This window comes from Lycorma delicatula, chromosome 3 (assembly GCF_047948215.1).
Source record: "Lycorma delicatula isolate Av1 chromosome 3, ASM4794821v1, whole genome shotgun sequence".
Taxonomy (NCBI): Eukaryota; Metazoa; Arthropoda; class Insecta; order Hemiptera; family Fulgoridae; genus Lycorma; species Lycorma delicatula.
Window position 1 is genome coordinate 171,053,711 of NC_134457.1, and position 19,076 is coordinate 171,072,786.

The 19,076-nt window shown below is 29.9% G+C and overlaps 1 protein-coding gene across 3 annotated transcripts in view; it reads left to right on the top strand.

The window, feature by feature from the left end:
* LOC142322210 (poly(ADP-ribose) glycohydrolase-like) overlaps positions 1 to 19,076 on the top strand; it is a 47,887-nt gene that overhangs the window by 880 nt on the left and 27,931 nt on the right. For 2 of the 3 annotated variants that reach the window (XM_075361017.1, XM_075361018.1), the window contains exons 2-6: positions 5,523 to 5,636; positions 9,257 to 9,387; positions 11,467 to 11,583; positions 12,425 to 12,574; positions 15,279 to 15,535. In XM_075361017.1, the coding sequence (XP_075217132.1) occupies positions 5,523 to 5,636; positions 9,257 to 9,387; positions 11,467 to 11,583; positions 12,425 to 12,574; positions 15,279 to 15,535 (769 nt within the window). Of the gene's footprint in view, positions 1 to 5,509; positions 5,637 to 9,256; positions 9,388 to 11,466; positions 11,584 to 12,424; positions 12,575 to 15,278; positions 15,536 to 19,076 lie in introns of all 3 variants that reach the window. The other variant, XM_075361019.1, reaches the window with a different exon arrangement.

Genomic DNA, 19,076 nt, shown 5'->3' on the forward strand with positions numbered 1-19,076 from the left:
ATTTCTTTTGTCAGTGAAGGATTATGGAACAACAGTGAAATTATTTTTGAATTCTGCCTCAGGTAAGCTGGTAGATTGTAATTACAGAGTATAATATGTTGGATTTCCCCAAAAGTGTTTTTTATTTTTTTGTACAATTCACTTAGAATAGTTTTAGTTTTATGAAAAGTATATTTCTAACAAGTAAGACCAATGTTGTTTTCAAAAATGAGAAGTTTGAATTGGAATAAAAATTCATAAGCAATGTGATGAATATATTTGGTACTAAGATTAATTGTAAAGAATTTTCAATAGATTGAGTAATTAGCACCAGATGTTTTCGATTCATACTAAACCCACCTGTTAAAAAAGCCCTCTGTATTTAGGCCAAAGATGGGAAAAAGTTGTAACTAACAATGGATTATATTCAGAATAATATGTACTTGTCTCTTAGTATTAAAATAAATGTTCATTTTCACACAAAAAATCCTTAGCAAATTAAGTTTAATACCAATACATTGTTTATTCATCACACTTTTATTATAAAAAAAAATTATTAGCTACTCATTTTCAAATTAATTAAATATTCTTTCAAAGGCTTTTTGTAGCAAAATATCATATTTTCAATGGATTTTCTGGTAACACTGTAAACTAGAATGTAAACTATCATTTTCTTGGTTGGAATGGTTTTTGTACATGTTGCAGGAATATATTTTGCTGTTGTTTTATAAACTGCTATTATTGAATATTATATGCTAGCATGGATGATTCCTGTTAGAAACATAAAAGTCTCTCAAAGAGTTCAGTTTTAGGTAACCAGTTATAACCGTGCAATCAGATTTAGAATGTATCGGCTTGTTTCCTGTTGCATGAAAATTACTTAACTATAAAGGGAAGATTGTAATTATTTAGAAAGATGACGCATATTCAAATGTCAATAATCTTGGCATATGTTATCATCTTTGTGTTAATCATCAATAAACAGAAAATAAAGAAGTCACTATACATAGTTTTTTAATATTATCATCCTTTTTTACAATAATAATAATGGATTTTTTTTCATAACATGAGAAAGGAATAAAAGTCGATTATGATGCAAACATGAGTATTTAAATAATTATATTTTTATGTACTCTATTCTAATGGAAATGACTCAGATATAGGATCAAAAAAAGGATCAATATGATTCCTTTCACCCAAATTACATCTCTTGTTAATTACATAGTACACAAAAATTTAAAAGGGTTTTTTGAAAAATATCATAATTCACTACTCCACAAGTGATATATACATTATTTTTCAACTAAATAATTGGTTATTGATTACAGTTATTAACTCAGCCCACCAATCGCCCATTTTGAAATTTCTGGGCTCTGATAACACCAAAGTTTCACCCACAAAAAAAAATTGAAATTTAAGGTTAATTAGAGAGGTTAGCAAGCGAAGCAAGTATTAGATTGTGTGTGCTATCGTAACCCACCGGGTTGGTGTAGTGGTGAACGCTTCTTCCCAAATCAGCTGATTTGGTAGTCGAGAGTTCCCACGTTCAAGTCCTAGTAAAGCCAGTTATTTTTACACGGATTTGAATACTAGATCGTGGATACTGGTGTTCTTTGGTGGTTGGGCTTCAATTAACCACACATCTCAGGAATAGTCAAACTGAGAATGTACAAGACTACACTTCATTTACACATATATACATATCATCCTTATTCATCCTCTGAAGTATTATGTAAACGGTAGTTACCGGAGGCTAAACAGGAAAAAGAAAATCTTAAAGTGTGTGTGTGCTATCGTATAAAGTTCAGAAAATCGTTAAATTTAATTGTAGAACATTTCAGTACAACTAACTGAAATCAGTCAACACATATTTAAGAACAAATTATAAACATCAGGTATGGCTTATATGAATAACATTTTGTTTTTTTTTCACTGAGATTGTTCATTTTATAAAAGTTTTAACTTTTTTTTTTTTTTATGTGAATCCATTTGTGCCTCTGTCATCACTCTCCTACTAACATATTCCCTTACTTTACCTAAACTCTGTTTTTTTGAGCTTCCAGCACATCATATACACATGACATGGTTCAAACAATCTTCTATTCTTTCAATTCATACTTCTTTCACGCATTTTACATGACCAAACAACAGGTATTTGGTATGCTCACTTCCTTGTATTGACATACCATACCGGCTGATACTTTTGATGTTTAATGGCTAGTTCATTACCATTGAATTATTTTAAACTTTATGTATTATCTCATAAAAAACGAATTAATACTGCTTGTATGTGTTAGAAAGATGTACAAAAGTTGTTTTTAGAATAAACCATAAAAGTGTAAAAAACGAATTAATACTGCTTGTATGTGTTAGAAAGATGTACAAAAGTTGTTTTTTGAATAAACCATAAAAGTGTACGTAACTCCTTTTGACACTCAATCTGAGCAAATACAGCCTTATATAGTGTGTTCTATAGTTGTCTTAGATATTCACGACTAACCAGAATCCACTCACTTGAATTCACACACCATGAAAGTACCAAATTCATGAAAATTTAAAAAGTTGGTGGTAGGTATTGATTGTTGTGACAGTTAGGACAATCTTTGATAGCAATAACAATCCCTTTCACAACTATACCAATTGTCCATAAAAGATTTTTAAAACTTTGATTAATTTTTTAAAAATATATAATTTACTACCTACAATCATGATTTTCCATAACTTTAAAGTTTTTTTTCCAACATGTGCTCCATCAGTAGCATGTATAAGGTGGTTATTCAGTTTGATAACATCAAATTGCAAGGGTTTTTATTAATTCATATTAGCATTAATGTTATTAAATCTAGTGATGATTCTCACTCGTCTTCAAATCTTACATGTCAGCCGTTTGAGAGTTATAGACACGATCTTCGTGAAACCTCATGTAAAGAAATCCTAAAGCAGCATTAATTCCAGTGACCAGGCTGTTTGCCCATCATGACTGATTCATCGATTAGGAAATTTGTTGTTTAGAAATTCAATAAGAGACACAACTTACATGGTAAGGTGCCATCTTGATGGAAGATGTTGTTATATTATAAATGTTGTAGCTAAGGCATAAATGTTACCACCAGTCATAGTTTGTTCATAAAAGAAAAATTGGCTGACCGCTCTTGTTTCTTGTTGATGCACAATACCAGACATTAGCTTTCAGATTGTCTCTAACATGATGGGCATCAGAAGATTGTTTATTTACCCTTCTGATTAATGAAAAATGACCTCATTAGAAAAAAACATTTTACTAAGGTAGTTGTCATCATCTTCCAAACAATTGAGCACAGTAATAGCAAAATTCTTATGAGCAATTTTATCTTCATGAGTAATTGCGTTTGGAAGTTGAAATTTGTAAGGACGCATTATTAAACATTTTTTAACACTATGAACAGTTAAACAAGGAATGTTTAATTCATGTGCTAACTGCTACATTGAGTGAAAATACGTGCCTGTTGGATTTATCCAATATTTTTATCAGATATTTGTCCATTTTTAACATTTGTTTGTTTCAGCATTTCCCTTGGTCTTCAACTTTTCATACTGTGCATGAATAGTAGGCCATGAATGTGAATGCATCAGTTAATTATATCCAATTTTGTTTCAATGAACCACTCTGTATGCTGCATTCATGGCTACTACTGAGTAAAATAAGCACGACTTCTATTTTAACTACAAGGTGATTCATTTATCACTTTCACATGACCAAGAAGACCATCTACGAAAGTTTTGAATATTACCCTAAAATAAAACCTGCTGTAACATCTGCGATCTATATTTAAGTTGTTATTAATAGTAAAAATTTGTTACGGACACCATGTGCAGTCATAGACTTAGATATAATCTACATTACACCCATGTTTAAAAGAATAGTTATGATATTTGATTTTGCAAAATTAACCAGTTAAGTCAGTAATATAAGGCATTTGCCCCTCCACTTTTACTGTGTCAGACATTTTGCTCTTTGCTGATGAATTTTCTAGCTACTGAAATACTGCTATGGCTGCTTCTTAATCATTAAAAAATGTCCTTTTCTTATTTTTTAATGTTATAACATAGAAAATAGTGAGATGGAAGAAGATTTTTTAAATCAGGGGTAAATGTCAGTGCACTCAAACTCCCAACTTCTTACAACCTGTGTCTTGTCAGCTGCATATGTTGTTTAGATTGTTTTACAAAGCTCAGTACATTCACATTACACGAAAATATTAAGAATAATCAAAGTAGAATAAAGAAGCATTTGGCTCATTGTAAATACAGAAGACTAGAGAAATTGACCATAGCCCCATATCGACTGTTGGGCTATGGTTCTTTAATAATTAATTAGGGACAACAGCATTTTAAAATTTGCTAATGTAAGAACATTAAGTGGTTATCCCCTCTCTTATATTTTGTTTAAGGAAAGGGATATTTCCCTTTCCTTAAACAATTGATGGTTTTAAGGTTCTGTTAAGATAAATTTTTATCATATCAACCCTGCATAAGAAGCATGTACTCATATTAAGTTTAAGTTGTAATAAGAAATTTAAATTGAAGGTTTCAGTGATATTTGACTACTTTTAAATTAACTTACAGCCCTTGACTGGGATGCTCTAAAGTAGTGTACTATATAACAATCTTTATTCAACAGTTACCTTCTTATTTTATTAACATAGGAAGAAATATTCATTGCAGTATTTTGTAAGTATTGTTTATTAATTTTTATCATATTATTAGTATTTGTTGATGATTGATTTTAATAATCAAAAGAGCCAGTTTCAGATTTTACATAATTTTTTTATGTTTTTTAAATCTATTTAGTTTTCAATTTAATCAATAAAATACATTTATTTTTCATTGAATTTCATCATCATAAAGTTTACTTGCTTTACTTTATTCTTTATAGTTTTTTTTTTTTATTAAAATGTTATATTATGGTAATGAGAAAGTACAATGAAATCATTGAATGTAAACAATGTAGGTCATTGCACTATTCACATTAAAGGTTTTGAGATGCTGATCATTCCATTACTTCAGAATCTTGAAAAAATAGCAAAAATTTTGAATACGACATTGATATTTTCTTTAAAGTATTGTATATTATAAAAGTAACTAAAATAAACACTAATTCAGTAACAAAAAGGTTTAGTTTTTATTCTAGGGTTGCACTGTTATCAGCTTTGCACTGTTATCAGCTGAAATCAACAATATTTATAAATTACTCAGTAATTTTGGTAATTCTTATGATTATCATTCTTATTAAAGTGATAATCAAGCTAATGATAGCTTCCAGAATAGCATTTACTGCATGACTTGTTCTGATTAATCTTATAAATTGTGATATACATACTTTTTTTAAAGCTGATGTGTTATAATATTGTGAAAGTCATCCTGTAATAGAATTTGATTTTTTTTTTTATTTGATGTTTAGTTAAACTATTTTATAATGTAACACATGAAACCTTTCAGTTATGTTTTATTAATTATTATTATTTCTTGTTCTTTAATATATGTATTTCAGTTTTTTTTTTTAGTGAGTGAGTGTATGGATACTGGTACATCACATGATGAAGAGGATGCTCTCACTGGCTGTACACCACCCAAAGTGAAAAATATTAAAATGATGGAAAAGAATTGTGAAAAAATTCGTGAGTATTTTTTTTAATATGAGGTTTATAAATTTTAGTCCTTGTGAATCTTTCAGACACTGTAAAATTCCCTTGCACAAGTTTTGTATTATATGTTGAATTAAATCTTAAAAAAAAAAATGAAGAGGCCAAGTTGTCAACATCTTTGTGCATTAAGTATAGCTAATAAATAAAAGAGTTATAAAACATGTAACTAACAATACTTTGTAAATTTTAGATGTTTTATAGGAATGCCTGCAGATATCTGTATAGATAATGCCATACATTTATTAGTATATAGGATTAATACCATTGAACTGCCTAAGAAAAGTTATCAATTATCAGCTGGTCTCCTCAGTATTCTTAATAAAAAGTTTATTGCTTTAGGATGTTTTTTATAATGTTGCTATGCTTGTCTTATAATGTATTTTATGGTAAATATTTGTATGTTATTATGCATGATATTTTGTCTGTGGTACCCATTAAAAATGTACAAGTGATTTTTAAAACTTTCACGATAATTATTTATTAATTATAATGTCAGTGCTTTCAGTTAAATGAAACTTGTAAGAAGATAAAAGTATAATCTAAGGAATTAACATTTTACTTGCAGATAAGCAATTTATTATCTAATAAATTATTATTACAATTTTTATTATTTACTTGAATTTTCTTATTGGTTTCATTATAATGAGGATTTGGGTTCATCCTTACTTGATATTTGTTTAATTTGACTGTTTTATATTGGCAATATTTCAAGAGATAAGATTTCAGTATATGTTTCTTAATATCATATTGTTTGTAATATAATTAACCAAAGTTTTGCTTTATTTTATTGATTTGATGTAATTCATTAATCTGTTAATTGTATAAATTTAGGATAGACTTTTAAGTTTTTAAATTTTCTTCAGTTGTAAAAGTTATGGCAAAATTTTTCATCTTTTGATGTATTTATAAGGTTCTTATTACTTTAAATTTCATTGTGGTATAAATAAATGCCAGAAGGAATTCTGAAGATGTAATTGAAACTGCTAATGTTTTGTGTTCACTGATTAAAAGGGTGGCAAATAGGTATGGGTCAAGAAAATAGTAAGGGAAAAGGAGTAGGCAACTCTTTGATGGAAAATGTGAAAGAGTAAGAAAAAAGTATGTTCTGGTCACTTTGTGTTTACTAGTTAAATGAATTAAAAGATTTTGCCAGAAATGAATATATATATTACTTTAAATAAACAATATAAAAAATTCTGTAGACAAATACTAGTAAATTAGAGAGCTTTTATAATGTCAAGGATCTCAAGAAGTTTTGGGAATTTTATTTTGGGCTCTATTGATGAGGTAGGAAATTACAGGGCCATATCGTTTACAACTATATGGCAGAGCTTTTTGTGAGTTTTTTATTCAGATGTTGTGAAAATTGCATTAATAAACTTGCATTAATGCAACTTTCTGAAAGTTTGATTAATAAATACACTGCATTCTGAAAGTTGCATTGAAATTATGGAAATGTAGTGACGAAACTTTCTTAATTATTACTTTGTATTTTTATTTCGTTATTTTACAGAAACAGATATGACAATAGCTGGAATTGTCTATAAAAGGTGTAGAAAATGACCTTCTCCAACATCAGTACAACATTGCACACATTTCAATTTGTTTTCAAACACTTAACCAACTGATGTACTGGAATGTCTCATATGTATGCCATATTGCAGTTTTTAATTCGTCAGTTGTGCATGCGCACTACTTGTTTCGCTGCCTTCTATAGAAAGTATTCTAAGGGAGTCGGATTGGGTGGTCATGCAGGACACAAACCCCTCAAAATGATTTGTTCACCAAAGAAATTTTATTGTAAAATTGAACTGTAAAGACTGTTCATTTTTAAAGCTAGGTGGATTGTACTTAATTAAATTTTGTTAAAATAGTAAAATGTAGTTAAAATTTGGACGCGCTAGGTGGCACTGGGGTCTAGGTATTTCAAAAAATTGTATTAATTGTATTTATGGTCTGATTTGGCTCATATTCAATATATATATATATATATATATATTAGTTTCATAAAAAGAAAAATTTTTGCAAAAACTATACCCGCTAGGTGGTTTCGGTGTTGAGATATTTACAAAACGAACAAATATACAAACGGACTTTCTTCTATAAAAGGCAATGTTCGTATGTGTTTGTGAATTCTGTAATGTTCAGGTTTTTAATTTTTTATCAGACTTTCAATTGTGTTCATTTAATCTATATATATACTCAAATCTAGCAGTAGCGGAGCATTGCCGGTTCTGCAAGTATATATATATATAAATGAATGTTTTTTCATCTCATATGCATTCCTGTACCATTCATCCAATTGCTATGAAACTTGGTGAGTTGTTGTGTGCATGCCCAAGAAGGTTTCCAAATTAGTTTGTACCCACTAGATGGCACTGGGGTCGAGATATTTGGAAAAATTGCATTTATGGTCCTATTTAATAAATTGCATTTATTAAACGTGAAAAAAAAATATTTTTGTGAAAAATGGAGCCGCTAGGTGGTACTGAGGTTGAAATAGTTAGAAAAATTTTATTTATGGATCAATTTGGCTCATATTCATATGTATTGGTTATGTAAAAAGTATTATTTTTGCAAAATATGGAAATGGGGAAATAGGGAGAAAGGTAGATGGGGAAAAAGGGAAAGGTTAAATTTTGTGAAGTTCTATAATGTTTTATCAAACTTTCATTTGTGTTCATTTAATATATATATATATATATATATATATATATATACTCAAATCTAGAAATGGCAAGCATTGCCAGGTCAGCTAGTGTTTTATAAAACTTTCAAGTGTTGTTCTTTTGGAAGGCTTTTTCAATTTGTTTCATTCTTTGTTAAACTGTTGTTAAATATTTCTGATTATTTTTACCATTTGTTTTCTAACATTTTGAGAATTTATTCTGGTTTGTTGCTTTTTATTCGAGTTCCATTTTTTCCATGCTTGTTGCCTCTGCAGGAGTTGCAGAATTACAGTCCAAGTTTCATTACTCCTGCTTTCTTACTTTGGTAAGCTGAATTGTTTCCTTATCTGTTGTTGATCATTATTCCTTTCAATTGTTCCCATTTCTCAGTTACCATCGACTTTAATAGGTTTTGAAATTGCTGGTTGCTTTAAAGTTTATCAGTGTCAAATTTAAGGATTCTTTTCATTTGTGTATTTTTTTCTTTTGGTGTTTTTCTGTATAAATCTCATTTTAATCTTGCTTGGAAAGGTAGTGATTTGAACCAAGATTAGTGCTGCTTAGTTCTTTCACGTTTTTATCTCTATGGGATATGGGATTTTCCAGGGAGATATATATATATATTTATGTTTTGTGTGTGTGTAAAGTTTTGTTGTTTTTTTTTTTTAATAAACACACTTTTATTATTATATAACTATCTGTTGCAAATAAAATTGAAATATGTTGGTGGATCTTTTAAGGCATTATTCATATACGGCTTAACTATTTTTAATGGAACTTATAAACTGGTTTCATCTTGGCCTTGATTCAAGTGTTAGTTACATAGCAATTCAAAAATACATTTTTAAGATCTTGTTGTTAATTATTCTGTGATCTTAAAATATTAATAAATATTTCATTATTTATTTGTTTTTATTTTTTTAGAATCTAAGAATGATGAGCAGTTTTTAAATCATGATTGGCAAGGTGTACCACTGGAAAAGTTAAAGGCGTTTAATTTAAAAGACCTTTATCCTCCTGTTAAACCATCTGATTCACACACAGTTTTATTTAAGGTAGAGACTTAAAACTTAAATTATCTTTTTTTATGCAATTATTATTTTTATCTGGGACTGTACCATTCATTTGTTGCTCTACATTATGTGTTGTAGTCATTTTAATTGCTGTCTTGCATGTGAGTTGTTTGAAGTACAAGAGCCATCAATCAGTATGTACATTTCCTTTGAGGTGTGATCTTCAGTGTACATACATTTTCTGTGATGAATTTTCATTTATGTGAACATATATACATATTGATGTTACATTATCTTATGAATATTCTGGAAAGGTCCAGATATCCCATGCAACTTCCTGGATTTGGGCCCGTAGGCAGCCATGTCCCTTATTCATGATGCCTGCATGAGTTGTCTTGTACACACTCAGGCCAACCATACCTGAGATGTGTGATCAGTTGTAACCACGTTATAATTGACGATGTGTGGTCAACAGTATCCACGTTCTAGTATTCAAATCCCAATAAAAGCAACTGACTTTATTAAGATACTGATGTTTTATCGTTTATTAATTCCATGAAGAAAGTAACCACTTTCCTCAGTATGTTGAGCACGGAACTCATGTGCTCTTAATGGTTAAACTACTCTTGAGTCAATTTATTCAGCAATCTGAAGCTGCTGATAAAATTTATTTATTTCTTATCGTGTTAGAAAGTGTAATATACTACATTTAGTAAATGTGATAAGACATAATTGAAAATTGAGATTTTTTTTTTGGATATATCATATCTTTTTGAATGGTCATTTTGTATAGACACATTGGTCAATTTTGAAATTTTTTTAAGTTTACAGAGACTTTAATACATACAAGCATATTTTGATCAACACTGAAAGAATACCTCAAAAACTAATTGAAAATCTAAATTATAACAATACAAAATCTCAGCTTTTTAACTGGAGAAGAAATAGACTTGCCTTCAAGATTTCTTTTGGGTAGAGTCTTCATGTGAGACTATTTCTGAAAAAAATTGAGACTGGGAAATCATACCCTTTACTTTTTTAGAAACTTCTAAATATTGCAATTTGTATAAGAGTGGTGTACTCAAACTAAAATAACTAAAGAGACACATGACAAAAATCATTATCTTCACAAAATCAACTTTACATGTATATTAATAAGTCATTAATATTCTGCCACCGTAAATATAAGGGTGCATAAGTTACATGTAAATAAAAGGGGTACATAACTTGATGTTGACGGGTCCAAATAATGCCACAATGTCAATGATGATTATTATTTTCTGTATAGTATATAAATGTTATTGGTCAGATCTGTCAGAAGAGAATACTAGAGTGGAAGCAACCCTTCCACCGCATAATGTTAACCATTATTCAAAACTGATAAAATAAGTTATTTTGCATTAATTCATTAGTAATTATTTTTGACTTAACATTAATGGTATCTAAAATTAAAAATAATAACCATTTCTATAAAAATTGTTGTTTGGTATTTACTTACTTATTAAACAATAATGACAATGCGTATGCCAGATCATCAGAGTGATCATATCTGAAATGAAGATATCATCTGCCATTGCTGCAATCAACAGCCAACAATCAAGGAATAGATTCAAAAAAAAAGACTGCGATGGTTTGGCCATAACTGCAGAATGAGTGGAAACCAACTGCCATACAAACCCCTCTGGCAGGAAGGACCCACCCATTGGAGAGTTCAATGAACAGCTCCAAGAAAAACATGTATCAAGTAGATTGATGGTGGTATAAAAAAACTGCAGGCTAAACTGTAATGAGACCAGGATAATGGCCATTGACTGCCAAGCGTGGAAGCATCTTGTTAATATAATTAGACAAACATTAGCACCCACAGCAGTGTATGGACTTAGGAGTTGATCCAATCCAAACACCAGCTAGGGATCAAAGAAAGAAGAAAGAAATGAATAATTTCACAGACTGCATAAGCGATATTGAATTAGGCAACATTAATATCTTTGTCATTTTCTCTGACAAAGAAAATGTCATGTCTTTGATGTCATTTTTGTTTATAAATCCATTGTTCATACCAATAATTATTTTCATTTACGTAAAGGTTTTATTATGATTGTATTTATTTGTGCTTGTTAGGTTCCTGTTGTAAAAAATTCTACACCAGATCCATATCCTACAAAATCTGTAGATATTTGGGACAAAGATCATGTACGTATGCCACATTCATCTCATAGCTTGTCACCGACATCAAAGGTCAGTATTATAATAAATCACTTTTACTATTCTAAATAATTAAATGATGAAATTTTTTGTTATATTTGTGAATCATCCTGTAATTCATATGTTTGGTTTTTTAGTATATTCATAGGGAAACTGCATCCTATATTTTTTATCTTCAGCAGTTCTCAGGAACTAAGATTTTATTCTTTCAATTGAGATTTTATCCTTACCTCATGTCCTTAAATATCTGAGGATATCATTGCCTAAAATGTGACAGATGTTTTAAGAGAATGCAAGGATGTCAGGGAATATGTTATTTCCCTATTTATTGCAGAGCCTGGACATCATTTCCTAGCTGCTTGTTCATTCTATTGATATTGTTTGATATTGTGTTTGTGAAAGTATTTTATTTGGATTATTCCTTATGAGATTAGCAAGATATTTGGATTCTCCGATCACGATTCCCCTTTAGTCTAACCACTGAAGGCTTTAGTTAACCTGTCAAGTTTTTGTAGGTTTCATTTTACTTAGTTGATCAGGATATATATTTAATTCTAACTTGCTTTATCATCAATAAATGTTTTGGTCTTATCTTTATTAATATGAATTACAAGCACTGAATTCAGAGTTGTGTACTGTGGTTTAATTTAGAAAGTACTTAAAATATTCTCCTTAAAATAAACTTCAACCATGCTCGTGGATAAAGATGTCATATTACATTAGGCAACTTCTTGTTTTGTACAAAATATAAGTTAATATATAATCAAATTAGGTGAAATGAGACATATTTTGTCAAACTGCATTTCTGTAGTTAAATGTTTAGTTGTTAGATTTTTCATTTTTTAATGATTGTATTGTTTCAATTTTGTTTCAGATGGAATTAAGAAGCAGATGGGATTTAATTCATGAAGCATTCTCTAAACCAATAAAATCAAGTCAAGAGTTAGGTGCTGCTATTCTTCATTATAATTCAAAGTATTCTGAAAAATGGAAATTTAATGCATTGCATTATTTTTTCTCTCAAGTAAGGTTTATTTATTTCTTTACAAAGTAAACATAAAAGTTGTCAATTAATATGAGCTGATAATTTTAATAGTATTCATTATTAACAGATTTTCAGTATTTAATTTAATTCTTCAGAAAGAATGAATAATTCTACTTTGCTTTATTGATGTATTTTATAATTTTTTGGCTAACATGTTAAACTATGCACCAAAATTCTACTCTGATGTTTTGAATGTTGAGGCAATAAGCAATGGAGTTACATTGACAGGAGCATGTTTTATAACAGACTTATAATTTGGTTGTCACTGTTTGGCATTTATATATAATAATATTGCTGTCTTGGAAATGCTATAGCATTAATTTTAAAAATTAGTATTTTTACACTTACCCTCATCTCTTGTTGGCAGTAATAATGTTTTTCCAAAACTGCATGCACTGTGTTTGCAGTATGGTATCCAACTTTACAGATAGCAACTTAATATAATTTAATATTACTTAAACATAATGAAACAATATATTAAACATAATACAGTAGAGCATCGATTATCCGAACATTCATTAACCGAACAATCTGTTATTCAAACTCAGTTTTATTATGTAATTGATTGTGGAATAAGTATCTGTAGAATAATGATTCTTCTTTCACCAATAAAAATATTGTCTCAGCGGACGTCTATGAGTCACCAATGACATTCAACATCAGCAGCATACCACTGCAGCTTTGGTTAGTTTGCATATGTTAATAAGTGGAGTTACATTATCTACTGCATTCATTTGTTTCAGTGGTTTTTTACTGCCTTTGACTTTTTAAACATTTAGTACTTTGTACATTTTAATTGTTGGGCTTTTTAATTTAACTGTTCTACAATGTCTTCAAAAAGAAAGAGAGTAGTGGTATCAATAAACTATAAACTACAAATTATTGGTCATCTGAAGAAAGGAGAAACAGCTAGCATATTGTCTTCTGAATTTAATGTTATTAAAACAACGATTACCAACATTAAAAAAAGTGAACTTATGCCGACTTCTTATGTGGTATACTAGAATCTTTGGGAGGTACTACTTCTAGAAAAACTATGAAAACAGCTGAAAATGACAAGTCAGATTGTATAGTGTATACATGTTTTGTGCAACAAAGAAGCACGGTGAACCTGTATCAGGGCCTGTTTGTGAGAAGGCACTTATAATGAATTAAAAACTTGGAGACAATCCACACTAGAGCTATGACTGGTTGCAAAAATTCAAATCGAAACATGGTATATGTCAGATAGATATTTCAGGTAAAAATTTTATGCTAATTTTGAAAGTGCCAATAATTTTAAGAAAGAATTCTTACTATAAAAGAAAAAGGTTACAACATTGAATGTATGTACAATGTTGATGAGACCGGGCTTAACTGGAGAGCTCTTCCAAAAAAAAGTTAGTGTCCAGAAATGAAAAACCTGCTTCTGGGTTCTACGTTAATAAAGAACATGTTACAATTGTGATGTGTCAGATGCAAGTGGTTTGACAAATTAACTGTTATAGGAAAATTCAAGAAATGTAGATGTTTCAAAAACATTAATATATATAATTTTCTAGTTTATTACTTACACCAAACAAATGTTTGGATGGACATTGAAAATTCTTCAGTGAAGAAAAGAAAAGCCAAAAATAAAATTAGTGATAATAAAGAAGAATCCAAACAGTAAATAAAAAAAATCAGCTTGAAGGTAAGTGCATGTGCGATCGCAGATGTCTAGGACAGAATAAAAATTGAAACTAATACAAGCGTAGGGAATTGTTTTAAATCAAATGTTAAATGAGGAAAATAAATCTGATGTTGAACATCAAGAAACAGGTATTAAAATCATTCATCAGTTGATACAGGAAATTCCTCAGTTAGAGAATTGTAACAAAGAAGAAGGTTAATGAAGGACTAAAGGAACGAGAATGCCACAAATATAAAATCACTAGTGGCAGAAAAGGCTTTTGACACTATAGAGAGAGTATTAAAGTGGACTGTAAAAAGGACAAGGTAGGCTATATTCAGCTTATAAATCTTAAAAGGCTCAGTCTCTTGGAACAAGAAAATGCGGTATCAGTTTGAAGCAGACAGCAATAGACAAATTAAAAAAAAAAAGTGTGAATCCATGGTGCTTAGGCCTACTGTATGTTTAAAATTTTAGGTAATTTTTTAAAATTAACTTTAAAGAGTAGTAATGACAGTACGTTATAAAGTAACACTGTGTGTAATGCCATATTGTAGTTTGAACTGCATTTTTATTTTAATGTTTCTGTATTTATAACAGAATGAATTGTAAATGATTTTGAAATAAAAACTTTTAATTTTGGAAAATGAAATAATGTTTTTAGTTTACTGATGAGTTATCTGAAAGGGCCTGGTTCCATGAGGTTCGGATAATAAATGCTCTACTGTAATGAAAGACCATGAGATGTTATAGATGTTTTATATGTGATGTTAAGTAATATACATAAAGTTGTGCCTCATATAAGACATTGATAGTGAATGTGAAACCTGTGATTTAACCTTAATTTAGATTTTTTCAGGAGTTAAGTCCTGATACAACTAACCTTGATAAAATCACTTTAACCTGTTAAATATGTATACATTAAATTTTTATGAATCTGTGACTAATTATTATAAAATGATTATTATTTTCTTTCTCGTGTAAAGATAATAATGTAAGCTTGTTTTCATTAAAATTTTTATTTTTTTTTAGACACTGGTGGAAGAAGAAACAGAATACTTTTTCTTAAACATACTTCCTGGTATAGTGAAATTGGCCTTGTCATTACCTGAATTAGTAACTGGAGCATTACCACTTCTCAGAAGCAAAAAGACACAATCAATAAGTCTAACACAAAAGCAGATTGCATCTCTTTTAGCAAATTCTTTTCTTTGTACATTTCCAAGACGTAATACTGCTAAGACTTATTCTTCAGAGTACAAAAATTATCCAGACATTAATTTTAGTAGGTCAGAATTGATAATTTGATTGATTTTTAACTAAATATATGCTAAAAATATTATTTTGTTAATTTTTATGTCGTTTTGGCTAACAAAATGAAAAAAAAAATTACTATTAAGTAAAAATAATTACTGAAGTTTTTATTTTATTCTATCATAACACAAAAATTTCAGTCCAGTTGAGAATCCTCCTGTTGAAATGAATTATTGTCACCTGAAGTCTGGATAGATGTGATGTTTACTTCATTGAAATAGTCTTTCAGGGGTAGTACAAACTGTTAGCTATGATAGACCAGATAGGTATTTCTTATGCAAACTGTACTTAAGGAATGAATATATAAATATATATTCAAATATATGTTAATAAGTTTTATTACAATAGTTCATTTAAATCATGACAAGAAGTTGTTGAAATACGAAGATGTAATTATACAGAAGTTAGAAATTAAATTGCTTATGTGAAGCAAGTCAAATTATAGGAGAATAATAAATTATATTTATGAATGTTGAATTTATGCTTAGTTGTATTTATTTCATTAATTTTGTTTTTCTTCAGTCATTTGACTGGTTTGATGCAGCTCTCCAAAGATTCCCTATCTAGTGCTAGTCATTTCATTTCGGTATACCCCCTACCACCCTAACAATTTGTTTTACATATTCCAAACATATCCTGCCTGCAAAATGTTTTCCTTCTACCTGTCCCTTCAGTATTAAAGCGACTATTCCAGGATGCCTTAATATGTAGCCTATAAATCTGTCTCTTCTTTTAACTATATTTTTCCAAATGCTTCTTTCTTAATTGATTTGCCGCAACACCTCTTCATTTGTCACTTTATCCATCCCTCAGATTTTTAACATTCTCGTATAGGACCACATTTCAAAAGCTTCTAATCTTTTCTTCTCAGGTACTCCGATCGTCCAAGTTTCACTTCCATATAAAGCTACGCTCCAAACGTATACTTTCAAAAATCTTTTCCTGACATTTAAATTAATTTTTGATCAAATTGTATTTCTGACTGAAGGCTAGTTTCAGCTGTGCTATTTGGGATTTTATATCGCTCCTACTTTGTCCATCTTTAGTAATTCTACTACCCAAATAACAAAATTCTTCTACCTCCATAATCTTTTCTCTTCCTATTTTTACATTCAGTGGTCCATCTTTGTTATTTCTACTACATTTCATTACTTTCATTTTGTTCTTGTTTATTTTCATGTAGTAGTTCTTGCATAGGACTTTATCCTTACTGTTCATCATTCCTTATAAATCCTTTTTACTCTCAGCTAGAATTACTGTATCATCAGCAAATCATAGTACCTTTTATCTTTTCACCTTGTACTGTTACGCTGGATCTAAATTGTCCTTTAACATCATTAACTGCTAGTTCTATGTAAAGATTAAAAAGTAACAGGCATAGGGAACATACTTGTCAGACTCTCTTTCTTATTATGGCTTCTTTCTTATATTCTTCAATTATTACTGTTGCTTTTTGGTTCCTGTAAATGTTAGCAATTGTTCTTCTATCTCTGTATTTGAACCCTAATTTTTTTTAAAATGCTGAACATTTTATTCCAGTCTGTGTTATTGAATGCCTTTTCTAGGTGTATAAATGCCAGGTATGTTGGTTTGTTTTTCTGTAATTTTCCTTCTACTATTAATCTGAGCCCTAAAATTGTTTCTCTTGTCTCTATACTTTTCCTGAAACCAAATTGGTCTTCTACTAATTCTAGTTAAGATTTATTCTAGAATTCTAGTTAAGATTTTTGATGCATGGCTAGTTAAGCTACCTGCTCCTGCTTTCTTTGGTATCATGACTATTAACTCTCTTTTTGAAGTCTGACAGAACTTCCCCTTTTTCTTAAATATTGCACACCAGTTTGTATAATCAATCTATCAGTCACTTCCTCACCTACACTGCGCAGTAATTCTACAGATATTCTGTCTATTCCAGGAGCCTTTCTGCCATTCAAATCTTTAATGCTCTTTTAAATTCACATCTCAGTATTGTTTCTCTCCTTTCATCCTCTTCAACTTCCTCTGTAACACCATTTTTTAATTCATTTCCTCCGTATAACTATTCAATATATTCCACCCACCTATCGACTTTGCCTTTCGTATTATAAATCCATGTACCATCTTTGTTTAACACATTATTAGATTTTAATTTATATACCCCAAAATTTTCCTTAACTTTCCTGTATCCTCCAGCTGTTTTACCAATGTTCATTTCTCTTTTCACTTCTGAACACTTTTCTTTAATCCACTCTTCTTTCGTTACTTTGCATTTCCTGTTTATAATATTTCTTAATTGTAGATAGTTCCTTTTACTTTCTTCATCACTAGCATTCTTATTTATCCATCAGCTGCAATATATCATCTGAAATCCAAGGTTTCTACTAGTTCTCTTTGTTCCGCCTAAGTTCGCTTCTGCTGATTTTAGAATTTCCTTTTTAACATTCTCCTAACCTTATTCCACATTTTCTACCTTATCTTTATTATTCAGACCTCTTGCGATGTCCTCCTCTAAAATCTTCTTTACCTCCTCTTCCTCAAGCTTCTCTAAATTCCAATGATTCATCTGACACCTTTTCTTCAGCTTTTTAAACCCCAATCTACATTTCATTATTACTAAATTATGGTCCCTGTCAATGTCTGCTCCAGGGTAAGTTTTGCAGTCGACGAGTTGATTTCTAAATCTTTGCTTAACCATGATATTATCTATCTGATACCGTGCAGTATCACCTGGCTTTTTCCATGTGTATATTCTTCTATTATGATTTTTAAACTGGTTGTTGGCAATTACTAAATTATACTTCGTGCAAAACTCTTTAAGTTGGTCCTCTCTTTCATTCCTTTTGCCTTTTGGTATTCACCCATTATATTTCCTTCCTTGCCTTTTCTAATGCTTGCATTCCAATCTCCAACTATTATTAAAGTTTCATCTCCTTTTATGAGTTTAATTGCTTCATCAATTTCTTCGTATACACACTCTACCTCATCATCATCATCATAGGTGCTTGTAGGCATATAGACGTTAACAATCATCGGTTTAGGTTTCAATTTTATTCTTATTACAATGATTCTACATTTTGAATTTTGAAACACACTACTCTCTTCTCTATCTTGTTCATTACGAAACCTACTCCTGCATGCCCATTATTTGAAGCTGAATTAATTACCATATTTATTCAAGTACCCTCTGCACTTTTTTTTCTTGGAATTGGAAAGAAAAAATAAGGGTGCAAAGCTTACTTGAAACAGCCTTTAGCCAGGATAATTTATGTAAAGTAAACGTTTTCGTAGAAGTACCTAAAGTCAATCACATAAGTACAGTTACATTAGGCTTTCGTTTATCAATACTGGATGCCGCTTATACAGAATACATCCTTAATTATTAACATCCTGTTCATATTATCGTTAGGAACAAAGTTATGGTATTTTTATAAAACTGATTCATTCTGTATAGGCTGCATCCGGTTCTAATGACACTACAGTTACAGTATCAGTTACCCATCGTCATCTTGTCTATTCACCAGTCATTGTACTGTTTGT